Genomic DNA, 27,529 nt, shown 5'->3' with positions numbered 1-27,529 from the left:
ACAGCCCTGAATCATCGAGGCAAGGACTCGACAAGACCTCTGAAGGTGTCCTGTGGTATCTGGCACCAAGACGTTAGCTGCGGAACCTTTAAATCCTGTAAGTTGCAAGGTGGGGCCTCCGTGGCTCTGGCTTGTTTTTCCAGCACATTCCACCGATGCTCAATCTGATTGAGATCTGGGGAATTTGGAAGCCAAGTCAACACCTTGAACTATTTATTATGTTCCTCAAACCATTCCTGAACAATTTTAGCAGTGGGGCAGGGCACATTATCCTGCTGAAAGAGGCCACTGCCATCAGAGAATACCATTGCCATGACGGTGTGCATTAGGTCTGCAACAATGGTTAGGTAGGTGGTACGTGTCAAAGTAACAACCACATGAATGCCAGAACACAAGGATTCCCAGCATAACACCGCCCAGAGCATCACACTGCCTCTGCTGACTTGCCTTCTTCCCATAGTGCATCCTGGTGCCATCTCTTCCCCAGGTAAATGGGGCAAAACACATCCTGCCATCCACATGATAGAAAAGAAAACGTGATTCATCAGACCAGGCCACCTTCGTCCATTGGGCCATGGTCCAGTTCTGGCGCTCATTGTAGGAACCTGACATGGGTCAGCATGGGATCTCTGACTGGTCTGCAGCAAGATGCAATGCACTGTGTGTTCCAACACCTTCCTATCATTGTCAGCATTAACTTTTTCAGCAATTTGTGCAACAGTAGCTCTTCAGCGGGATTAGACCAGACGGGCTAGTCTTCGCTTCCTATATGCATTAACGAGCCTTGGGCTCTCATGACCCTGTCGCCATTTCACCAGTTGCCCTCCCTTGGACCATTTAGATGGTACTAATCACTGCATACAGGGAACACCCAGTCACATAGCCATCACAATTCGGCCTTGTCAAAGTCTTTCCGTTTATCCATTTTCCTGCTTCCAACACAACAAATTCAAGAACAGGCTGTTCACTTGCTGTCTAATATATCCCACCCCTTGACAGGTACCATTGTAACAAGATAATCAATGTAATTCACTTCTTGTCAGTGGTTTTAATGTTGTGGCTGATGGGTGTATATATTAACAAGGGGCTAAACCATTGGACACAGAAAATCCTCCGATATGATCACGAATTCCCGCAGTGTAAAGAAGCCCATCCATGTCAAACCACTAGAGATGGAGTAACTGGAAGGTCAAATATTTTGAAAGTCACTCATCATCCAATTCCTGAAATAAGGAGCAGTCTGGCTCATGACAGAGATATGATTTGTGAATTACTTCAACATCATCAATTAAGTTGTATTGAAGATCAAGATCAAGTTATTTGAAAAGTAAAGTATCTTAGTCTCATTTACCCCCAAAATGAACACGCCTAAATATTGCAACTTATAATACATATTTACAAATTATTTTCAATAACAAAATAAAGATCATCCTTTATGAAGCTACCTTTCATTCCAGTGCCTACTTTATTACTTTACATAACATACAAATATTTGATATTCAGATACTCAGGAAGATTAATTTTTAGATAATTTTGCCTGGTATAATACAATGTACTAACAAAATAAAGCCTTAAAAATAATAAGGAGAAATGGTAAAAAACAAAACAAAAAAAAAAAAACAATTGTGTGTGTAATCAGCACATAGCTATGCTGTAAAATATAGTCTGGGTAAGGTATGGACCAGTGCTAGTCATGAAGCGGCTAAAGGATTACTAGATAAAACTTCAGGTTGTTCTAGTGCAGTTAGAAGGACTTAGAATGGTAATAAGTAAAATTCTTGCCTAACATTTTAACACAGTTTGTCCTTATCCTTGTTCAATTCTGTACCCAAAACAGCTGATGTGTAGACACCCTTTATAAAAAAAAAAAAAAAGTTTAATGTACAAATAATATATCCAATTGCAGCAATGCTGCATTAATTTGCAACTACACCCATAAATCAAATACAGAAATGTTTAAACAGTTTCTGCCCAATGGTCTCAAAGTATCGTCATAACTACAGAACTCATTCTGCTTCAGTTGTTGAATAAGCAAACACCGTATAGAAAACAGAGTATGTGAAACTGCAATATGATTGTGTGTTGTCACCAGTAGGACATTTGCTATAGATTGTTAATGAAATATGTAAACAAACTAAATATCCAAATAACCTGCTAGAAAACGGATTCATGTTTATAAGTACCAGATGTGACTCTAGAGAGTAAATTTATCAAGTTGCGGGTTTGAAAAAGAGGAGATGTTGCCTATAGCAACCAATCAGATTCCAGTTATCATTTATTTAGTACATTCTACAAAATGACAGCTAGAATCTGATTGGTTGCTATAGAAAGATCTCATTCCATAGGAACAAATAAGTAGAAACTTTATTTTGCGCATCATCATAAATAATTAGACTTTGCATAAACTATTCAGTCTAGCTCAGGAAGACACTTTCATTCCAACTACTCAGTTTGTAAATCATTGGGGGGATGGGGGGGTGGAAACAAGAGAAGTATAAACCATTACTTAAAAAATATGTTTATTATTAGATTAACATTATGTAGAGATGCAAGTATGGCTGATGCTACATAAATGTGGTTTTGTGGATATCTCATATTGTCCAATGTCCATGGGTGATCATGAAAATGCACAAATCTAATGCTAATGACCAAAGATTGCCAGTGAGTATAGGTGTGTTATCCCCATCACTAAGGTTTATGATTTGTGGAAAAATAACAGTCTTGTGTAGTAATTCATGGCTACATCGTGTGTACGGCTTTTTTTCATAATGACCCCTGGCTTGCTTGGTCTTCGCAAGCCCTTTTCATAGTATTTATGAAAATTACTTATATTAATAAAGATAGTAGTTTACCAAAATCTCATTATATATGGATCTGATCATATTGAACAAATCATAAGTAGTTTTTTTTGGGTTTTTTTTTATAGAACAGTAATAGACCCAGTAATTTTAGGTTGAAACCATTCAAGTGGTTTAATTAATCCAGTGTACGTGTCATAACAAGTCGTTTCCTCCCACACTCCAAAAACATACTAGTCAGTTAATTGGCTGCTATCAAAATTGACCCTAGTCTCACTCTCTGTCTGTGTGTGCATGTTAAGGAATTTAGACTGTAAGCTCCAATGGGGCAGGGACTGATGTGAGCGAGTTCTCTGTACAGCGCTGGGGAATCAGTGGCGCTATATAACGGAATGGTGGTGGTGGTAGGGACATTCTAAACAATCAAAACGAGTGGAATTGCCAAGGAACCACGTTAGCTATGTTGGGGCACTGTGCACACACTAAAATTTCGGGCCTTTTATAAGTCAGCCTGGAACGGGTGGCAACCACCTGCCTGTTTCCCTCAACCTCCAATCCTGAAAACATATATGATAAATTACACATTGAAAGCCCTGTGTACCAGCCTAGATTGCTCATCCAAAAACTACGAGTATGCACATTGTTCCATTCGGACAATGTAGGTTATTGTGCTCTAGTAATATAAGCCAGTAGAAATCTGTATCCAACAAGAAAAATTGTACTATAAGCTCAGAGACCAAGTCTTCTGTTTGCCCCGGTAGTTTTACATCTTTCAGTATGTGTAGCATCATGTATTTCTTTTAGTACTAGTTTGCGGCATGCACTATCAATGTAGTTTCATGCCATAATGCATGCGTATGCAGAAAATATTGGTAAATAGTGTTTTTCCCCCAACACCACCGGCATCATATGCAGCAGTGTTTGATTGCTTGACTACTGCTATACTTTATAATGCCAATGTCTTAAATAATTTACTGACTTGAAATCAGAGTAGGAAAACAAAAAAAATGAACAAATGAAATTGTGAATTTGTCAGTGGTATAAGAATTCTTGGGAAATTAAAAATAAATAAATAAAATCCTTCACTTTTAAAAACAGATATTGCACAGACTTAGGCAATGAACTAAATTGGAAAAAACTATTCTCTTTAGTTTTATAGTGGTTGACACACAAGTAATAAAATCTATACGTCAACCACAAGGTATTTAATTTTGTACAATAATTAACCATTATTGTTAATTGCCATAAATGTAAAATGGAATGCACTGCATCATAGCTTAATTAAAAAGGTTAAACAGAAAGTATTCCTTTTGTTACCAACACTGATTTTTGTGCCTCTCTGCAAGTATAACATATGGATCCATCCATTATGGCAACCTGGCCTTTACACACCCTGTGTAAGCAGTGTAGGGAAAGCTGTATACATATTATCTGTACACTTAACCACATACTTACAGAATGGTCTAAAACAAATAGTAAACAAACTGATGCTACCAGGGTTTCCTACAATCAAAACAATATACTCTAAACCAAAATATCTCACAAACATCAGAGTATGCCTCTATAATCTGGAATAGAGAACGGTCAGGGGCAGGTGACATGATCCGAACGGTCTCCTACGTCAGATCCCACCACATAGTCTAGTTCATGTTCCTCCATTAGACAGAAGGGCTTTCCTGTGCAGCCTTAAACATCGTTGAGGTTCAGTTTACACATGAAAGGGGAGCGGAAGGATCCCAAGTACAAGAATCCATCATGTTCGTGAGCCTCGCTGATATAAGTCGCCACCTCTCCATTGGGATCATGAAAGCTTCTCTTGTAAGAACCCTTCTCGCCAAGCTCTACCACCAGGCTGTACCTTGGAACAAACTTCATGACTGTATCCTGACTTAAGATCTACAGATAAAAAACAAACAGCCTAGGATTACATTTAATAAAAAGTCAAAAATGGACAATGCTGCAAACTCTCAACATCAGCTTCTTGTGACTTTGGAGAAAACTCTGTAGTCTGGGACTCTAGCATTATGATTGCAAGCTCTGAGAAACAGGAAGCAGTAGTACATGACTCAATAAGCAAGACCAACATGGGTGGCTTAACGCTATTGTAAAACCACAGAAACTCCTGTTGGTAACTTACTGTGTAACAGTCACTACTTTTAAAGGATGCAATCTGTATTGTAACATGTAAGTGGATTCCACTACAGACATTACTCAACATTCACAAATAGAAGGCCATATGTAAATGTAAAGAGTGACAACTTGGCCTTCATGTATTTCGCTTCATAAACTCATATAATTAACATCATGTGGAATCTCAGGATAAAGTCTTGGCAGAGCTTTGTGTTTACCAACTCTTTGGCGGTTTTATTTTCCAATATTTAGGTTTGCTTTTCTTTTATTTACTTACTTATGTAGCATTCACTTCCGTTACTGTTGATTGTCAGAGGTTCAGTTGTTTTCAGTAAACTACTGGATTATTCACATACCTTGAAAATTATCTTTTTAATCCACGGTTTGTCCGCTAAGAAATCAGTCATGGAAAACCCAGGGTTAAGTCTCACAGCAGACATGGCCACCCAGTATCCACCTGAGCTACTAAGACGAATGTTATCAGGAAATCCTGGCATGTTGTCCACAAACATGTCTACACCACCTTTAGTGAGGCCGGACACATAATATCTAGAGAAACAATAGCAAGGATTAAAAAAAAAAACCTGCACACAAAATACCCCAAAAGAAAATAAAAGATTTCCATTTACGGTGTAAAAAATAAGATGTGTCAAATCTAGATCACAGCCTCACCAGTGGTAGTCTTAATTGCAAACTACTTAATTCCGACAACACTTACCCCGACATGCTAAGTGCGAGACTGCTGCCATTGGCGACATACAGAAAATCTAGACTCCTTGAAAAAAAGTGACAAGCAAAAACTGCAAACATACAGACATGTATGTCACTTCTCAGGCTACGTTACATTTGTGCTGTTAAGGGGGCAATGGAAGGACCCGCCAGCTGTAGAAGGTGCAACCCTTCCTAAAGAAACATTCTTCAGTCGGCGGGTCCTTCCATTGCCCCCTTAACAGCACAAAGGTAACGGTCGCTCTTGAAAGCGACATACATGTCGGTATGTTCATCTATCGCAATTGCTGCTTGTCAGTTTTTCAATGAGTCTGGATTTTCAGTATGTCGCCAGACAGCAGTCACGATTCGCATGTCGGAATTAAGGGGTTTGCACCAACGTACCCTACCCAGCCCACACTATAAATATACATTATTAATTCAGAAAACATTACACAGAAATACACAACTTTCAACATGCATGGGCTTAAGTAAAAGTATGTATCAGAATGAAGATAAGGTATTATAGTTACGTACTACACAAGCAACATTAACCAAGGAATTATGTACTGTAAATTAGAACATCACTTTAGTATACTTTAGTTTTCATGCAGTATCATAATATGCAGTTTACAGTGGATATTAAGCATATCTATATCATATGTTCTATTAATTCTCTCATTGCTGACATTATTATGGCTTCTTGCTCTCTCCCTCCCATTCAGCGATCTTGCTGGGCAGATAATTAAATATGGAGGTCCAGATACCCGCCAAGTATGAGCTCACAAGTTCCTGAGCCTATAAACCATGTACAGGAGGCCATGAGTCCAACCAGTCTTTAATGTTTAGTCCTTGCACATCATTAGGACACCAACGAAGTTTGAATAGAAATGAGAGGAATACAAATAGGAGCTCCCACAAATAAGTGAACAACGTGAACTCTCTGATTAATACTGTTCAAATACAGGCAGATAACATGATGCCAGGGGCTGGCTGGGCTGAGGGTCAACTGCCCAATGGGCTGGTCCCATAGTGAGATATCTTGGACAATGTCACTGTGCCACCTGCATTCCCCAAACCCCCCCCCCCCTTAAAATGTTCCTAATAGGCTGCTGAGCCGAGTCTCACCTCCCTGGGCTAAAATTTACCAGCCACTTAATACAGTCAGCCAATGACTAAACGCACTAGAAGATTATAATCAATACACCAGATATTCAGGCCTTAATCTCAATCTGGGTGGCTGCCAATTTTGGACTGCAAAAGCAGCAATTTGGCTCAACTGCCTAAAACAATCCAAATTACTGTAAATTACTGTGCTTTGGTGGTAAAAGGGTAAATATACAGACAAGATTTTGCACCATCTACTCTAACACAAAAGACCATACACACAATTTAATGGCACTGTAACAATGTCCTGTAACCAGAATTTTCGTAAAGATGGGTTAATTGGAAAACAAGAGTCTTTGTTTCCACATAGGCTGCAGGCTAGCTATCTTGTGAGTGTTTTGGCACAGGACAAGTCAGTAGGTTAATGTGTGTGTGTGTGTGTGTGTGTTAAGGAATTTAGTGTGCAAGCTCTATTGGGGCTGGGGCTGATGTGAGTGAATTCTCTGTACAGCGCTGCGGAATTAGAGGTGCTATATAAATAGCTGATGATGATCAGGATGTAAGTGTGTGTGACCAAGTAGTCAGAACGTACCTCCTTACACGTGCCATTGTGGTTTCCGCAACAAGTAAGAAGTCTTCTGCAGGAGAAAGCTGAACTCCATTGGGAAAGCGCAATCCTCCCATCAAAACCTTTATCTCCTTAGTCAATGTGTCATACTCCAGCAAGCTGCAAAGTAACCCGCAATTACAGGATTAACCCAATCCCTTCGCTGTCATGTAGCTAAATAGACAAGGCTTTATCAGTGTCAGAAAAAACGCCCTTAATAGTTTTCCTTTTACGGAATACAATCAGGCATAATCTGTGCTGTAAACATTGACATGCTTTAAACAATTCATTATGTAGCTTTTCAAAAGTTGCTACACAAGTGGTCACATGTAGGACTTCACAACTAACATACAATTCCCTCGAAAACTATTCTTGGAGTCTACCTCTTTCCATCATGGAATTTAATAGATTACTGACTGAAGTCTGCATTTGAAAGAAAAGTAAAAAGGTCATATTGCAAAGTAAAAATGAATTAAAAAGAGACAAAAAAAAAACGTACATGCTTTGTAGTATGGTCTAATTCTCAATACATTTTAAAATGGCCCCTGCTTTATTGATCATATTGTTAAAAATCAGACAGTTCAGGATAAACGTTGTGTGTGCAATACTCATGTATAGACAGGCACAGTGGAAAAATGATTAATTTGGTTTCATTTGTCCAAGAATGATTTAAAGAAACTACTCTAAATATACATTTTAAAAACATTTATAATTAGGACTCTTTGGGGCATATTCAATTGACGGTGGGATCGCCGAAAATCCAGCGCTTGAAAAATATTACCGTTACTACAGTAATCCTGCGCGTAAAAAATGTTAATACGGTAATTTTCTCGCTGGATTTCAGGGAGCTGCGAGCTGAAATTCAGCGAGTAATTACCGTATTAACGGTAATATTTTTTGAGCGCGGGATTTTCGGCGATCCCGCCGTCAATTGAATATGCCCCTTAAAGCAACACCATGCATTACTTATAGTAAACAAAAAAAGATGATTATATCTGTATGCATTTGTTATTCATCTGGTCGGTAAATAAGCAACATACGGGTATTGGACACGTGGCGTAGAGTGTTATCTCACTGCCCGTTATTGTGTTGTGCCAGTAGGTGAAGACATTCTGAGTACAGGTCAGGGAGACCCCATCGCACCACTTCTCTCAGGGTTTGCATCCCCCTCCCATCCTGTTGCCCCCCCCCATATTCCGCCACATCAACGAGTGTCCACGTTCCTTAACACTTCATTTGGAACCACACTAGTTACAAAACCCACCTATATCCCACTTATTTTAATTAAAATAAATGTAGGTACAGAGATATTTGACTTTTCAATAATGACATTTGGGGTAGAAATGCTGTGTATGGATTATTTTTAAAGGGAAATTATGTTTTAAGTAAATGAGTTAATGAGAGTTGTGGGAGGGGTTTTCAAATGATGTGCGAGACCGTGAATTTTCTAATGTGCCATGGGGATTAAAGATGTATGATCACATGCAATACTTGCCGCCCATCATCTGTGCCCTCCATAACTAGAAAGGCGTAATCCCGTCTCTGCCATTTACTGCTAGAATCTGTGAAGTAGATCTTCCTGCCATCGCTGGTCACTGCAAGATCATTGACAAAAGACATCTTCTTCCCCTGAACTGGAATCTGGGAAGATACGAGCAGCTCCACGGCACCTACATAAGCACACAGCAGCTCAACATTATATATAAACACCTACATGATAATTCCACAGCTTTTACACAGATCACACTGCAGTATCACATACACAGTACCTGTAACAGGATTCACTTCAAATATTCCTTGGTAAGCATCTGCAATGAACAGTGTGCCATTAGGGCCAACTCTGAGACCCAGGGGTCTTCCACAGTTTGGTTCATTTTCCCTTGTTCCTATTAAAATGAGAATGACAAAAAAAAAAAAGGTATCAGTGAAAGGATGTACATCAATTAGAAAATAAAATTTAAACCATTTAATGAAATGGAACTACAAGTCTACGTTGGACAACACTTTTGTTTTGCTCAAGTAGAATGAAAAAATAAATAAGACAAACATGTAAAATGCTAAATTGATTAGGCAGCTACATGCTTCCTGTCCCCATAGTACGTAGGACCAGTAAACAATATAAGAGGGCAGACAGGTAATTAATGGAGATGGGGCCAATACTAAACCCTCAGCGGACCTATTTAGGTCACCTGAGATGCGCTAGCACCGATGGATAGGAGAGAACAAAACAGACTAAACCATCAAGAACAAAAAATAAAAACAGTGTGTGGGGAGCGATGCAGGGTACGCACCATTGGTACTACACTAATAAGATGTCTTATTAACCATAACACAAAATAATTAGTCATTTTACTTGATGGCCATCTACTTGGGAAGATTTCCAGGCCTTTGCAATGGTCTGTTAAGTGCTTAGAAAATAAAATAAAATCAACTTCAGTTCACTCCAGCGGGTAAATTTATTATATATTATTCTCCAGTTTTTGCAAATCACCGACATTCTGCGATGTTGACAGCAAAATTTAAGACGGCAATGTGTATAAATTCAAAACTTGCCTCTAAACTCATTGCCATTTCAAATTCTGCTGTCAAATTCTCAGAATATCGTGGATTTGCAAAAATTGGAGCATAACACATTTGCCCCAGGGATTGGCTGGGCCGGGGGCCTGTCCCATAGTGGACTACCTTAGACTGGGTCACTGGGCCATCTGCATTTTTTTTTACCATTAAAATAGGCTGCGGAGTAGTCTCCCTGCATTGTGCAGAGCTGGTCACACGATGCAGATGCCAGCTCTCCCATAACATTCAGCCCTTTTATTCACTGTATGACAAAGCAGAATGGGGGCATAGACCTGGGGGCTGCAGGTGAAGGATCGCCGGGCTGCTTACAAAGTCGCACACAAAAAGAAATTCTTGAGTGCCAGGGTATTGCAAGACGTCAGAGACACCGTTTACATCGTTATGAAAGAGCTGCTATTTCTATTTGTACAAAAAAATGCAGAAATTTCAGTTACACACATTTGCAGATGTATGGTAAGCCACCAGCCACTTCACGGCACTTCTGCTAATAGGGTGGTCCCAACGCTAAACAGTGAGAGTCCCTATTTTTGGGCCATACATTTACAGTATGTGTTTTTACATTGGAAGCTAAATTACCAAGATGTACCCCCAAAAGCCTCCAGTGGCAGTACAGCACCAGCACTCCCCATCAGCTACTGATACCATAGCATGCCTCTCAAACAAACAAACAATACAGAAGTGGAAGTTTCTCAATCAATTTATAGGTTCATAGCAGTGGTTTAAAGGGCGGGATTATCCAGCAAGGAGCAAATACAGAGATTTCTGCATTTTTATGTACAAATAGAAATAGCGGCTCTTTTGTTGGTTATAGCGGTGTGCTGGGGGATTTTTCTCTGTATTTGTTCCTTGCTGGATAACTCCACCTTTTCAAGCACCTGCCCTAAACCTATAAATTGACTGAACAACTTCCACTTCTGTATTATAATTTCTGGTTGGCAACTATTTCCAGATTCCCAGTGTCCTGGATAGGCGGTAGTGCAGCTTTAATATATGTGTATTTACTCAAACATGGTAAATTGTTCTCTTTAAGCCAACAATGCATGCTGCCAACCAGCCCTTTACCCAAGCTCTGAGTAGCAAGTCACTGGCCAAGTTGGGGTTTATTGGAATTATCAAAAGATGACTGCACAGGCCAGTGAATAACGACCATCTTCTGGCTGCACTTTCTAACATTCCCAATAATGATCCAGTCAATTTGCAGGATCATCATTGAGCAGCACGGTGACGAGTGGTTAGCATTTCTGCCTTACAGCATTGGGGTCATGAGTTCAATTCCTGACCATGGACTTATCTGTGAGGAGTTTGTATGTTTTCCCTGTGTTTGCATGGGTTTTCTCTGGGTGCTCCGGTTTCCTCACACATTCCAAAGACATACTGGTAGGTTAATTGGCTGCTATGAAATTGACGTGTGTGTGTTGGGGAATTTAGACTGTAAGCCCCAATGGGGCAGGGACTGATGTAAGCGAGTTCTCTGTACAGCGCTGCGGAACTAGTGACGCTATATAAATAAATGGTGATGATTGGGCACTGTGGTCACATACTGCTCTGCATTGCAGTATTACTGTATATATGTTCATTAGGTAAAGCATTGTGTACCCTGATGCTCTTTGAAAAGTAAAACACAGGAAATGTTTTATTGAAGTATTAATTAAATTATACAAAAACACAAAAAAAAAAAAAACAAACTTTCCTTTGACATCCATATGAAAGTCATGTTCTTAAACATGTTAATATCTGCACATTAAGAAGCACCTTTCTCAATATAAAATTGCCATTACTCCCTATACAACTACCACCATCAATCCGCTTTGCTATTTTTTTTATCATTTATTGGCTGCAAGCATCAAAATGCATCCTAATCTCAGACATTTCCTAGTAAATATCTGCTATGCCATTACACTGTAGCAGTAGCGCATTCTATTAGCCTTCTACATACTATAACATCTACACCTGTACCATAGTCCAACGACAGTAATCCCCCTTGAGAAGAAGACACTGTTAATTGCTGGATTATTAGAACATGACAACAGCAGCAGACAGAACATGTGCTAGACTTTAAATGCCTATTATATTGATGGGATCATTTAACAAATGAAACCAATTTACTGAACTAAAGTATTTTTGCACAATGCTTTCCGGCTTTCAATCATCTATCAAAACAGCCGTTTCGCCCACAGAGCTGTATATAAAGCAAAATAACCTTAGGCGACTTCTTGTTTAAGCATGCTCGGAATACACAATGAGGATGCATGAGAAAATTCTTACACAAACCAATCCTGTCTTTACCGCCTTGTGCTTAACGCTGACAAATATATATATATATATATATATATATATATATATATATATATATACCCCAAAACAAAGGTAATTCACTTATAATTATATCTAGAATTTTCCTTTCAGAATGTTTGTGCTGGGCATAGTTACAACTAAAGATGTAGAGATCAATTATTTGGATGGTTTCTAACATGTGGCAAGCAATATCCAAATGTTGCTACACTACACTTATTCCCACGGTCACAGACACTGTACAGTTCACAAGGAGCCTTAACTAGAGTTTGCTCAAGAAAAATGGCTTTCTACCATAGCCTTAATTCAACATCTAGCCTAATAAATTTTAGAAAAGTGCAAACGTCGATTCATTCAGAATGGAAGCAGAAGATGCTATATTGCTTAAAATAATTCTGGTTGCACTTTTACCATAAATAGAAATGTTTATTTAAAATATTTGTTATTTATCTTTCAATGTGTTTCCTCTGCGGATATAGAATGCAATATTTTACAAATGTGTAACAGCACTGAACATAATTCCATATTCCGACTGTCCCTGCATATGTACACATAAAATACATTTAAACATGAAGCCACTGGAGGAACAGACAGAAGGTTGGGTAGATTAAACAAGACCATTTTTTTTTTTTAGACAGTCTTTACCGGCAACTCTCACATTTCATTTAGGAATTTGTTCACCTTTTTATGTGCAGGACTATAGAATACGCGTTTGTGTAAGTAATAATTAGTAGAGATGGTCACTGACCCCCGTGTTTTGGTTTTGGATTCGGTTTTGGATCTGGATTACCGTCGTGTTTTGGTTTTGGTTTTGGTTTTGCAAAACCGCCATTGCGTGTTTTGGTTTTGGTTTTGGTTTTGTTTGGTTTTGTTTTGCTATTTTTTGGGAAAATCCATGTTTTTGGGCCTAAATTAACCCAATTTAGTGCTCCAACTGTTTTAGAGACAAGTAATCTAATTGTTGAGGTAATAAATCATCCAAAAAAACAGTTTAATTCTTCGTTGGTAGGCCTATTCTACACACAAAACAGATTGTCTTCCTCTCCATCTATGCATATTGGCAATGCAGCCATCGTCTTTGAATGTATATTACACCCTACACTTATAGTTAAATATGTAAAGAAATGGAAAAAGCCAGTTTGGTTTCTGTCTCTCAAGGCCCCCCTCCACTTGTATAAAATAGCAAAAAATTCAGCCATTATAGACTGTACAATATTAATTGACATGGAGAAAGCCAGTTTGGTTTCTGTCTCTCTAGGCCCCCCTCCACTTGTATAAAATACTAAAAAATTCAGCCATTATAGACTGTACAATATTAATTGACATGGAGAAAGACAGTTTGGGGTCACTCTGTCTCTCTAGGCCCCCCTCCACTTGTATAAAATACCAAAAAATTCAGCCATTATAGACTGTACAATATTAATTGACATGGAGAAAGCCAGTTTGGTTTCTGTCTCTCTAGGCCCCCCTCCACTTGTATAAAATACTAAAAAATTCAGCCATTATAGACTGTACAATATTAATTGACATGGAGAAAGACAGTTTGGGGTCACTCTGTCTCTCTAGGCCCCCCTCCACTTGTATAAAATACCAAAAAATTCAGCCATTATAGACTGTACAATATTAATTGACATGGAGAAAGCCAGTTTGGTTTCTGTCTCTCTAGGCCCCCCTCCACTTGTATAAAATACTAAAAAATTCAGCCATTATAGACTGTACAATATTAATTGACATGGAGAAAGACAGTTTGGTGTCACTCTGTCTCTCTAGGCCCCCCTCCACTTGTATAAAATACCAAAAAATTCAGCCATTATAGACTGTACAATATTAATTGACATGGAGAAAGCCAGTTTGGTTTCTGTCTCTCTAGGCCCCCCTCCACTTGTATAAAATACTAAAAAATTCAGCCATTATAGACTGTACAATATTAATTGACATGGAGAAAGCCAGTTTGGTTTCTGTCTCTCTAGGCCCCCCTCCACTTGTATAAAATACTAAAAAATTCAGCCATTATAGACTGTACAATATTATGAAAAATGGACAAAGCCAGTTTAGGGTCACTCTGTCTATGACACCCTACCCTTAAGGATAAATTGCCCTAACAGCAGCCTTTCAAGATGGTATGTGATATGGAAATGCCACAAGTCCCTTTCCTCTTTGGGGGTAGATTGCACCCTACACTTACATAGAAAGTTTTAAAAAGATGTTATCGGCATCATCTTCAGCTTCATCCTCACCCTCATCAGTGTGTACGTCATCATCACAGACTATCAATTCATCGCCGCTTGAATCCGCCATTAGAGAACAGTCAGTGCTTGGATGTCTTGGATGGTGAAGGCCTTCCTCGTGGAAGATGTAGTTCATTTTTATAAACATCATTTTCTCCACATTTTTGGGAAGTAACCTTCTATGGCGATCACTGACTAAGTTCCCTGCTGTGCTGAACACTCGTTCAGAGTACACACTGGAGGGTGGGCAGCTTAGGTATTGCAAAGCAAGTTTGTACATGGGTTTCCAAATGGCCTGCTTTTCTTCCCAGTAAGGAAAGGGACTGTCTGACATTTCCATATCAACTACCTCTTGAAAGTAATCCTCCACCATCCTTTGCATGTTTATACTCATATTGGATGGACTTATGGGCAAAGTGACACTTTTTTTTGAAAAATCCTTCAAACCAGCCCAGATGTTAAATTGTTCTCGTCTGCCCCCTGTGTCTTCCCTGCTTCTTTTTTGGAAATTTAATTTTTTACGAGCAACAGCTTGAGAAAGTGAAGGAGGACACGTCGTCAAGCCGAGGCCCAGTTCAGCGGCCAACTTGCTGAGCAATAGCTCCTTGCAAAAGTTCACATCTCGCTCATTTACAAGTAAAGACTCAATGTAGGTTTTAAACCTTGGATCAAGCACAGTGGCCAAAACGTACTGATCCGAGTTCAAGATCTTAATAACTCGAGGATCATTGTGAAGCGAATTAAGTACTTGATCGACAAGGCCAACATACTTTGCTGAATTGCTTGCTTTCAGCTCCTCCTTCATTTTCTCAAGCTGCTTTTCCAATAGTCTAATTAAAGGAATGACTTGGCTCAAACTAGCAGAGTCTGCACTGACCTCACATGTCACAACTTCAAATGGTTTCAGCACCTTGCACAGCACTGAAAGGATTCCCCACTGTGCAAGAGTGAAATACATCCCCCCTCCTTTCCCAATGTCATGACTTGTGCAATATGCTTGGATGGCTTTGCGCTGTTCCTCCATCCTCTGAAGCATGTACAGGGTGGAATTCCACCGAGTTACCACCTCTTGCTTAAGTTGGTGGCAGGGCAAGTTAAACTGCTCTTGGAGCTGCTGTAATCTCCTACATGCTGTGGCTGAATGCCTGAAATGGCCTGAAATTTTACGGGCCACCGAAAGCATCTCCTGCACCTCACGGTTATTTCGTAGGAAGCTCTGCACCACCAAGTTGATGGTGTGAGCAAAACAGGGAATATGTTGGAAATCACCCAGCTGTAATGCTCGCACTATATTGTTGGCGTTATCTGAAATGACATACCCTGGGGAGAGTCCGAGTGGTATAAGCCATGCATCAATCACATCTCTCAGTTTGCGTAACAAATTGTCAGCCGTATGCCTGTTAGTGAAGCCGGTGATACAAAGAGTGGCCTGCCTGTGACAAATGTTACGTAGTGGTGTACATGCTGCTGCTGTTCCTGCTGGTGAAGGTGAATGACCAACCCAGTGGGCTGTCACAGTCATATAGTCTTTGGTTTGGCCACTTCCACTTGTCCACATATCTGTGGTTAAGTGAACAGTGGGCAGAATGGCATTTTTCAGCGCAATCTCTACATTTTTACACACTTTTTGGTATAGTTGTGGAATAGCTTTACGGGAGAAATGGTGTCGCGATGGAATTCTGTAACGCGGACACAAAACCTCAATTAACTGTGAAAAACCAGCTGCGTTTATTGTGGAGATTGGACGCAGATCTAACACTAACATTGCAGCCATGGCGTCTGTGATTCGCTTGGCGACTGGGTGACTGCTGTCATATTTGCTTCCCCTCGCAAATGATTGTTTCACAGTTAATTGCTGAAATGTAGGACTGCTCATTTTATTCACCTGCCTCTGGGATGACGATTCACCCCCAGCAGCAGCAACAGCAGCAGCAGGACTAACGCTTTCTTCAGAGGAATCAATAATAGTGCCGGAGTCATCCAGCCTTAAGTGGGATGCCGGGCTAACTCCGAGCGCTACTGAGGATATTGATGAGGATGGTGTGGTGGGTGTATTTTGTAGCCGTCGGTATGTCGGTGAGCGGAGGGTCTTAGCTGATGAGGGAGTGCTTGTATTCTTTTGGGAAGAACTTTCAGCTTTTCCCAACACTTTGCCATGAACTCTCGTTAAATGGCGTAACATAGACGAGGTTCCAAGATGGTTAAGGTCCCTCCCTCGACTGACTGTGGCTTCACATACACTACAAATGGCTATACAATTGTTGTCTGGATTTGGGTAGAAATAATTCCACACATAAGAAGTGGATTTTTTTGTTTTATGCCCAGGCATGACAATGGCCTTTTTCTTGTCACGTGCCAGAACTGCTGCCACTGGTGCAGGACTTACACAAACAACCTCATCCTCATCAACATCCTCATTAGCGCCCTCGTCGCCTACACAAATCTCCCCCTCATCCTCTTCTAATTCCAAAGTGGCATCCTCAATTTGGGTATCACCGGCTACACTCGGGCTATTAAGGCACACATCAGCAGAATGCTCACGATTAGACATCCCACTGTTGGATGGACTCTCCACAGGGATTGTTGTCATTTGTGAATCAGAGCAAATATTCTCCTGTAATGCCTCACTGGTATCTTGCAGCTCAGCTTTGACGCGTAACAGTAGTTGTGCACCAATTGTAGCCTGGGTAACTTTTTGGGATCTGCCACTAATAGCCAAAGGTGAAGGCCTCATTCTCTCTTTGCCACTGCGTGTGTAGAATGGCATGCTTGCAATTTTTTTTTTATCGTCACTTAACTTTTGCTCAGTTACACTTCTTTTTCGCTTCAATACAGTAAATTTTTTTTTGGTTTTTGTTTTTTGCACTAATTTGAAAACACTCTGTTGTTTGACATCGCCTTGGCCAGATGACGTACTGGGAACACTAACATCAGGACTGGTGACAGAACCTGGTTGCTCATTTAGATCATATGTGGACTGCTTTGAATCCATTCTGAGCGCAAACCACTGAGGAGTGCTAAAAATTATTGAGTAGATACTGCTGACAGATATGACTTTTGACAGCCAGAAATATTAATGCACAATTAGGGAGGACACCCCAAAAACACTGAGGAGTGCTAAAAATTATTGAGTAGATACTGCTGACAGATATGACTTTTGACAGCCAGAAATATTAATGCACAATTAGGGAGGACACCCCAAAAACACTGAGGTGTGCTACAAATTATTGAGTAGATACTGCTGACAGATATGACTTTTGACAGCCAGAAATATTAATGCACAATTAGGGAGGACACCCCAAAAACACTGAGGAGTGCTAAAAATTATTGAGTAGATACTGCTGACAGATATGACTTTTGACAGCCAGAAATATTAATGCACAATTAGGGAGGACACCCCAAAAACACTGAGGAGTGCTACAAATTATTGAGTAGATACTGCTGACAGATATGACTTTTGACAGCCAGAAATATTAATGCACAATTAGGGAGGACACCCCAAAAACACTGAGGAGTGCTAAAAATTATTGAGTAGATACTGCTGACAGATATGACTTTTGACAGCCAGAAATATTAATGCACAATTAGGGAGGACACCCCAAAAACACTGAGGTGTGCTACAAATTATTGAGTAGATACTGCTGACAGATATGACTTTTGACAGCCAGAAATATTAATGCACAATTAGGGAGGACACCCCAAAAACACTGAGGAGTGCTAAAAATTATTGAGTAGATACTGCTGACAGATATGACTTTTGACAGCCAGAAATATTAATGCACAATTAGGGAGGACACCCCAAAAACACTGAGGAGTGCTAAAAATTATTGAGTAGATACTGCTGACAGATATGACTTTTGACAGCCAGAAATATTAATGCACAATTAGGGAGGACACCCCAAAAACACTGAGGAGTGCTAAAAATTATTGAGTAGATACTGCTGACAGATATGACTTTTGACAGCCAGAAATATTAATGCACAATTAGGGAGGACACCCCAAAAACACTGAGGTGTGCTACAAATTATTGAGTAGATACTGCTGACAGATATGACTTTTGACAGCCAGAAATATTAATGCACAATTAGGGAGGACACCCCAAAAACACTGAGGAGTGCTAAAAATTATTGAGTAGATACTGCTGACAGATATGACTTTTGACAGCCAGAAATATTAATGCACAATTAGGGAGGACACCCCAAAAACACTGAGGAGTGCTAAAAATTATTGAGTAGATACTGCTGACAGATATGACTTTTGACAGCCAGAAATATTAATGCACAATTAGGGAGGACACCCCAAAAACACTGAGGAGTGCTACAAATTATTGAGTAGATACTGCTGACAGATATGACTTTTGACAGCCAGAAATATTAATGCACAATTAGGGAGGACACCCCAAAAACACTGAGGAGTGCTAAAAATTATTGAGTAGATACTGCTGACAGATATGACTTTTGACAGCCAGAAATATTAATGCACAATTAGGGAGGACACCCCAAAAACACTGAGGTGTGCTACAAATTATTGAGTAGATACTGCTGACAGATATGACTTTTGACAGCCAGAAATATTAATGCACAATTAGGGAGGACACCCCAAAAACACTGAGGAGTGCTAAAAATTATTGAGTAGATACTGCTGACAGATATGACTTTTGACAGCCAGAAATATTAATGCACAATTAGGGAGGACACCCCAAAAACACTGAGGAGTGCTAAAAATTATTGAGTAGATACTGCTGACAGATATGACTTTTGACAGCCAGAAATATTAATGCACAATTAGGGAGGACACCCCAAAAACACTGAGGAGTGCTAAAAATTATTGAGTAGATACTGCTGACAGATATGACTTTTGACAGCCAGAAATATTAATGCACAATTAGGGAGGACACCCCAAAAACACTGAGGAGTGCTAAAAATTATTGAGTAGATACTGCTGACAGATATGACTTTTGACAGCCAGAAATATTAATGCACAATTAGGGAGGACACCCCAAAAACACTGAGGTGTGCTACAAATTATTTAGTAGATACTGCTGACAGATATGACTTTTGACAGCCAGAAATATTAATGCACAATTATGGGGGACACCCCAAAAGCGCTGGGGAGTGCCAAATATGAAGAAAAAATAATAAACCTCTATCCTCCTCTCTGCACTAGCGATTTTGGTTAGAGCAATTGCAAGAACAATATGGTATTCTCTGTCCCTGCTCTAATTAGCCTATGACTACACCCTGCTCTCTCCCTCTGTCAAATGGCGATGGATTGCTGTGGAGGCGTGTATTTATAAAGTTGAAGTATCGCGAGAACCGAGTCCCGAGATCCGACGACGTCACAATGACGTTCGGCCTCGATTTGGATTCAGAATGGGCGGGAGAGTACCGAGCTGCTCAGCTCGGTACTCGGATACCCAAAGTTCGGGTGGGTTCGGTTCTCGGAGAACCGGACCCGCCCATCTCTAATAATTAGGTACTTGGTTTCCACCATACTTTGATTGCACATTTAAATGTTTAGATACGTCAAGAGAGACTTCCTTACCACAGGGGGGCTTTCCGAGTCTTGCTATGGTGTGAATTTTGCCATCTTCAATTTTCAGAATCTGTCCATCAGCAGTACCAGTAAACAGGACATCTAGGGGAATGTGACAACATTACAAGAGTCACACACAGTGTTCATGTATATACATAGTGCTGTATGGCCATGAAGCAGATATAACAGCAATTAAGGGAATATAAAATAAAAAATCAATCAAGAGGAAATTAACATTTTTCCATCCACTCTTATATTACGCTAAAAATAATTGTGTAGGAGACTTTCAATCATAATTCCCTATGCTTAACATGTACCTGTCACATCCACATTGTGGAGACAGCTATTTTATGGGCTGGATAATTATTCATAATGCAGAAAATCAATTCATTATGAACTAGTGAAATCTCTGAGATGATACATTTAGAATGACCTATGAGAATACTTTGCAGCACATAAATTATATTGCTTTAGGGCTATGCGGCACCAGAGGTTCATTACAGAAATGAATAATCCGTTACAGGTAAGGGCACAACCTGTCACCAGTTTGAATCCTGCACATGTGACATGTAATTAATATATAGAGGATTCCCAAGAGGAGAAGTGAGCCATATAAGACAGTCAATAAGTACAATTTCTCGGCTCAGTGACTACCACACAAATCGGAGAGCAATATGTATAGATCAGCTCTGTTTTGGAGGAATAAGAAAATAGCTGTACAATTTATTAATTCAATTTTATTTGGTAGGAATTTAAGGGGCATATTCAATTGTTGGCGGTATAGCCAAAATTCTTGCGGATCACTCTATTACCGTCATTACGGTAATAGTGCGTGTAAATACCGGTATTACGGTAATTTTCTCCCTGGATTTCAGCTCGCGGCTCAGGGAGCTGTGAGCTGAAATCCAGCTTACTATTACCGTAATAGTTTTTCCTCGGCGAAAACCACGAACAATTGAATATTCCCCTAAGAGCCCTGAAAAAATGCACCCCTCAAGTGATTCTTTGTAATGGAGGAGAAAATAAATGCAAACAGAAGTCTACCTGTAATTGTTGTCGCTGTCCATTAGGTCAGAGCACCAGAAAAGATTACAGTTCATTTATATATTCCCTAACCATCACTACAGTATACATTTAACCAGATACTAAAACAGATGGAAAACAAGAACCTACCACCAATGTTTGCAATGGATTCTGGACCCACTAGTTCTCCTTCATACAATCGCTCAGCTTTTCTCAATTTCAAATTTGCTTCCAGGGCACCTGTCATAAGAGGTGGTGTTTGGAAACTAGACAAATACAGAACAGATTAGGAGATTGGTACCTTATAAAATTAACCAAAAAAATAAAGATAACAAAATATTATATAATCTGCCATAAAATATATTTATTACGCCCAACTGTGTGTTAAAGAAGCCATTTGAGTGTGAACTTGGGAAGTACAATTGTCCTATGATATTAGTAGAGTTACATGGTAATTGTATTCAAATTCAGTTAGTGTTAAAGAAAGTATTTGGTAGACTGTCCAATACAAATGATTAATTAACCCAGGGGGGAGAGGAGACTGTAGAATTTAGGAGTCACTGCAGTTTAGGAGCAAGCAGGATCTCTTATGCAGATGTGTCAAAGTTCAGTCCTCAAGGGCTACAAACAGTTCATGTTTTCAGGATTTCATGCACAGAGGAGATAATCTATTTGGCTTGGTCAGTAATTATCCTACCTCTTTTTACAGACAGAAATTCTGAAACATGTCCTGTTGGTAGCCCTTGAGGACTGAACTTGGACACCTCTGTCTTAGGGTGTCAAGGGAAAAAAATATATATTTAAAAAACAAAAAGTAGAGCTGACTGAGGCCTAACATTTTCTTTTTTGCTATATTAGCCTGCCCAAATGAAGAAATACATCTGTAAAATATGGGCTATACATGTATCCATGTAATGGCTCGGCTACTACTTTGTCTGTACTACCTCTTTGCAAGATTTGTTTACATAATGTTTATATATCTATTGGACTGATAAACATATCATTAATATATACTAAGTTGCAGGGCAGTAATAATAAACAGACAGTCCTGTACAGTTGTGTGCAAGTAAGCAGATATGTTATAGATAATGCAAGAAATGTGGATAAAATTACACTATATGTGTAATATAATTATATACACACACACACACATATATATATATATATATACACACATATATATACATACATACACATATACATACACGCATACATATAGATACACAGTGAATTCTGAGAGTAGTTTTCACTGAGACTTTAAAAAATTCTTACAATATAATTGAAGAAATATGAGGGATAAGTTTGGGTTAGACAAGAACTGTAGGTATAACTCCTGGTATCCTCAATGGTGATTTGGGAAGGGGGGGGGGGTGGTTATACACAGATCTATTTATTATCTATAACAAAAATAAACAACCACAGCAGTCTTCGGTTACATATAATTCTTACATTATGACCTTGAACAAGCTTTGCCTAGCACTCCTTTCTGTGGTATAACATATAGCTGAATACTGTGTGCATATGTCAAGAAGGTACTTAACTATACAGTCTGTTTGTGTGTACATTGTAAGCATATGGTTAAGTGTGTGAGATGCTATTATAATACGCCAGGAATGCTTTGGATGCAGTTTTGGGAGACTTCTGCTTTAATAAGCAATCTTTGCATTGCTCCCCTTGGACAACTTCTCACACAAAAGCAAGCAATGTATGCTAGATACAACTCATCGTGCTGAAATTATTATATTGCTGACATATAAGCTTTCAAGCTTCCGATCCTGCCACCACCCACTGTGCTCGCATCTGCTACTTCTACTGTACAAAGCTGGCAGCTTTTGAAGACCCCTCAGGCAGATAAACTGTGAGGGGAGAGAATTAAGAGCAGAGATGGGGTGGTTGGAGTTAGGCAACAGGGGGACATTTAGATTAGGGTTAGGCTGTCAATGGGTGGGTTAAGGGGGAGAGAGAGTTAGGTCGTGAGGTAAGTAAGTTGTTAGGGCCTCAATTACCTGCATGCCCTAGGCTTTCCTTCTTTTACTGTGAGGAAATTTCCCCAGTTACCGCTCATTTGTGTATACTTTTACAAGTGTTCAGCAGGTATGGACATCATAAGGATCAATGATCCCTCTGACAAACATTTTGTTTCAGTTGCTACAAACACATCCACTGTAGGGGGGTAAAAAAAAAACACTTCCGACTGCAATATTGTTGACGCCCCTTTCACTTGCATGAATTCATATAAATGGAAAGTTCACAGGGGAGGAACATCTACAACTTTCCTGCCTGTCCTAAATAACCCAGACGTAACAGGAGAGCATCCTTGAAGCATTGGAGGTCCTGCCGTATAGGAATAACACAACACCACACCACAGGTAATACTCTATATTATAGCTGAACATGCTCATCTCCAACCAAAACTAACGTTTTGGGTGGAATTCTTCTTAAAAAAATATAACCGTAAAAACATGAAAATATGCAATATACATAATGATATACACAAATCACAATACTCAGCTGTTGAAAAATACATAAAAAATACAAGACGACACATTCAGACATACCTTAGATACTGTGGCTCAATCGGACTCTCCAGAAGACAGACTGCTGCCAGAGTGGGTACAAGGAGTAGAAGGGCTAGGCATGTAAACGTGGCACGGAACACCTTCCCACTGTACGTGCTGCAGAACACAGATCATCATTGCTTAGCAGACAACATTTTAAAGTGCAAAGATATCTAGAAAAATGTTAGGTATTTATTAAAAGAAACTGCATGACCTTGTCTCCCGCAGAATGTGAGAACTACATACTCCATTTACCTTAAAATCATTCAGTACATGAATGGACACGTATCTGTTGTCATGTTGAATCAAAAAACAACCCTGTCACTCAGAGCAGGAACCTTTTCTTAGCCTCATCCAATCTATGCCCAAAACAAAACCCAAAAACAGTCCCCTCTCAGAGCATTGGCCAGGACCATTAGAATTTGTTCCTGTCATTTAAAATTCCCATGCCAGGGCTTCCTTAAAGATGATTGGCTAACTGTGTAAGCCATTGAAGAGCAGATTGGCAACAGCCATCAGAGACATGGGCACATAGCTTAATGAAAATGCTCGGGGTAGATTTTCAAAAAAGGAAAAGTCAATGTGTCACCTATAGCAGCATATCAGATTCAGATACATTATCTAATAAAGAGTGTGTAAGATTTTATGTGTATTGCTATATGTGCTATGTTGTTGTGAGTAAAATATATTGTTTTATATCTACACTGTGCCTGTGGATTATCTATAACAAGTGTCTTTAATAAAGTATTGGTAGTAAGGACACACAGTGGTGTTACCTGCTCAGATTGTGTGCATTAAGAGGCATACAAGATTGAAGTGGGCACAAGGTAAAATGTGGAAAGGGTGAGAGTAATTAACAAGGTTATCTAGGAACAGTATAATAAATAATGAGGTAAATAACACCAATATGTACAAATTGTGCTCCTCTTACATTATATATTAATTCCCCTTTTTAATTTTATCTCACTAATTCCGAAGCTTTGATATATAATAAATGCCAACTATTCGTCTGCTTACAGTTAAAAAAGCAAAATCCTACATGAAAAAAATGTAGTAAACAACTTACGATGTGGTAATTTGGGTGCAACAAAGTACATATGAATCATGCCGATTCCTTTCTCTAATTGTTGCAAAACTCTGTTATATCTGCGATTGCCAGCAGGACATTTGGTATTGCACTACTAAAAAATATGGAACATATAGTTTCCACACACACTGTATTAGATTACATCACATAGGTCTGCTATAAATTTGTCATATGAAAACACAGAGCCTTCAACCTATACTTTCCGCCTTGCACAATACACTTTGCACCAGAATTACCCACTTCATTTACTACTGCAGTTACCTGGCCTGAATTGATTGATAGCATTCTCATCTAATTATTTCAGCCTAGGTAATAGTACATAGAGAGTAGGAAGTTTGGTTGCACTGCCTCCTGTATTGTGAGGTTTGGAAGTGTGAGCAAAACAAATTTGCTTAAACTACATTACCTATATGTCCCAAAATACTTCACATTTTATAAATTAAAAGCATCCACAATAAAACTTCTATCAGGAATATTAATTTAAATTATAATAAAGCTAAATGTAATATTGTTTTATTCTATGCCCTCACATTAGGTAGGGATATTGTGTAGCTTTCTTTGTCTCTTTTTGTTTAAAGTACAAACCCATACAACAGCTTTGTGCAACATAATGCAAAAGGACAAAATTAAACATGATATGCAGGATAAGTTAGTAATACTAATACATATTTATTGGCATCTGCTCTCGTGACGGTAAGGATATGAGTTACTACACTATTTTACACCCTAAATGTGTCAGCCTCTAATTGCAGGAGTTTGGAGACAACCTAGGGAGGAGTCACATGACACATACATTTCAAAAGAACTTTGCAATCTACAGCACAGGTAAACCAATTAAAAATATTCAGAAACACATCTTAAACCAGTGTTACTGCTCTGCCCCTCAATAATAGTATGGTTATATATAATGTAACTGCTAAGGCCAACAAAGGAGAAATGCAAAAAAACAAGGGTTTATGTTTGAACAGTTCAATCATGTTTAAACTGTTCTTTAGAATATTTCAAATGCATTGAAAATGAAGAGAGAAAAAAAAATCAATAATATGTCAAATCCCTAAGTATCTATCTACATAAGTACTCACTGAAGAATAAGGAAATATTATATACAAGATCCCTGGCATCTACCCAATTGGGGTTGGTGGCTACTGATCATACTGACCTCCCTTACCCAGTGTCATGGAGAATGTCCAATAAATAAGCAGCAGCCATTCATTAGGATCTAGCAGCGACATACTACTACGCCTTACTACGCAGAGTCAGCAAACGACATGTGCAATGTAAAGCGCTGCGGAGTATGCTGCCGCCATATAAATACATGTTACTATATAATAAACACACCCAGCCTATTGGGATCAGATAACAGCAGACGCTATTCCAGATCAGAGACACGAATGGCTCTACCCCTACATAGCCGCCCCGTATCTCGCAGTATCCTCACCTGGTGGTCTCCGCTTCCTGCACTAAGGTCTCATCAGTGATGACCTGCGGCCGGATAGGCCTCCTCTGCCGCAAGCCGTCTCCCTCCTCCATGGTCATAACCTGCCCGCATACACCACGCCAGTCACACCAAGGGCACCAAAGCACAGCCGCAGCCAACGGGAGGAGGAAAACGTCAGCGCGACACGACCAATAGGAAAAGACCTGTCACCATCGCCAACCAATGGGAAGCAATGCGATTTGACATTTCAGTCTAGCCAATGGAAGCACAGCCACTATAGTCTGGACTCTGGAGGGAGTGCGCGCTGCTTGTGAACTCTTCACCTCAGAGGAAGTATGCGAGGGATTAGTGTTCTGATGGACCTGCTGGGTCCTGTAGTTCTACACTAGCTGAAGAGCCACGAGTAGCCTCAATGTGGCATGAATATAGTGAACCCCTGACAGACTGTATAATAACAACAAATAATATATACTTCACCTATATGTACACTGTATATGGTTGCCACAAGTCATTAAACAGGGGTAGGACAATTTAGCCCTGGGGTGGAGGCTTGGCTCAGCAGCCTATTAGGAACATTTTAAAGGAAAAATAATGTTGATAGCCCAGTGATCCAGCCAGTATGGGACAGCCCAGTGGTGCACGCAGGGGGGTTTCTGGGTCTCCAGTAACCCCCCCCCCCCCTCCGCTAAGTGCCCACCATAGCGGCACTGTACTAAACAGCAGCCGCGGCGCTGTCAAAGAAGCGTCTGTGGCACCCGGACTCTTTGACATCGCCGCGGCTGCTGTATAGTACAGCGCTGCCGAAACGGAGCGCATGTGCAGCAGCTCTCTCGCGTGTTTTGTTTTTTGGGGATGGGGGGGAAACCTCCCCCTAACACTCCTGCGTGCGCCCCTGCAGCCCCTGTCAGTAAATGTGCTGACATCATTTAAATGAAGTGAATATTTAATCTGTCAGTAATAAAAAAAAAAAAACTACAGGCTGGTAAAAATATTACACCTTTCTGTCAATACTATTGAATTTAGAAATTCCAAAATACATTATTTTGAGACACAGTGAGCTGGTAAACCTTCATTCCCAGAGATTTTTTTGCAACTGTTTCTTTTGGATTCATTTTGGTATAACTGAGCCGTGTGTTAGTTAAAATAAATATACTCTTTAGTAAATCTCTATAAATGTGTCTGTAAAAAGAGTTAACTGCAAAAATTGCAGTACTGTTGAATATGTTTATATTGCAATATTACAAAACCTAGTATAATAATCAGCATAGTATTTTTACACCTAAATGCTCCTTTTCATTGGCATTGTTACCTTTCCTAAACAACAATTCTATCAAGTACATATGCAATATATTAAGGAAAGTATTTATTTTGAGTGTTTTTATTGAATGTTATTCATACTTGCCAACTCTCCCGGAATGTCCGGGAGACTCCCACGAGAGTG

The 27,529-nt window shown here is 39.6% G+C and overlaps 1 protein-coding gene across 1 annotated transcript; it reads right to left on the bottom strand.

Annotated features, from left to right (window-relative positions):
- Nucleotides 1-2,502: 2,502 nt before the first annotated feature.
- APMAP (adipocyte plasma membrane associated protein) lies at nucleotides 2,503-26,255 on the bottom strand. Its single transcript, XM_075203777.1, has 9 exons — nucleotides 26,089-26,255; nucleotides 23,564-23,680; nucleotides 21,156-21,271; nucleotides 19,992-20,084; nucleotides 9,120-9,236; nucleotides 8,846-9,020; nucleotides 7,336-7,470; nucleotides 5,285-5,477; nucleotides 2,503-4,694 (listed from the first exon to the last, which is right to left on the bottom strand). The coding sequence occupies exons 1-9, from the start codon at nucleotides 26,184-26,186 to the stop codon at nucleotides 4,485-4,487; spliced, it is 1,254 nt and encodes a 417-aa protein (XP_075059878.1). The 5' UTR covers nucleotides 26,187-26,255; the 3' UTR covers nucleotides 2,503-4,484.
- Nucleotides 26,256-27,529: the final 1,274 nt, after the last annotated feature.

The sequence above is a fragment of the Mixophyes fleayi genome, chromosome 3 (assembly GCF_038048845.1).
Source record: "Mixophyes fleayi isolate aMixFle1 chromosome 3, aMixFle1.hap1, whole genome shotgun sequence".
In the NCBI taxonomy this organism is placed as follows: Eukaryota; Metazoa; Chordata; class Amphibia; order Anura; family Limnodynastidae; genus Mixophyes; species Mixophyes fleayi.
Note: the sequence above shows the minus strand (reverse complement) of the source record. Positions and strands in the feature narration are given on the sequence as shown.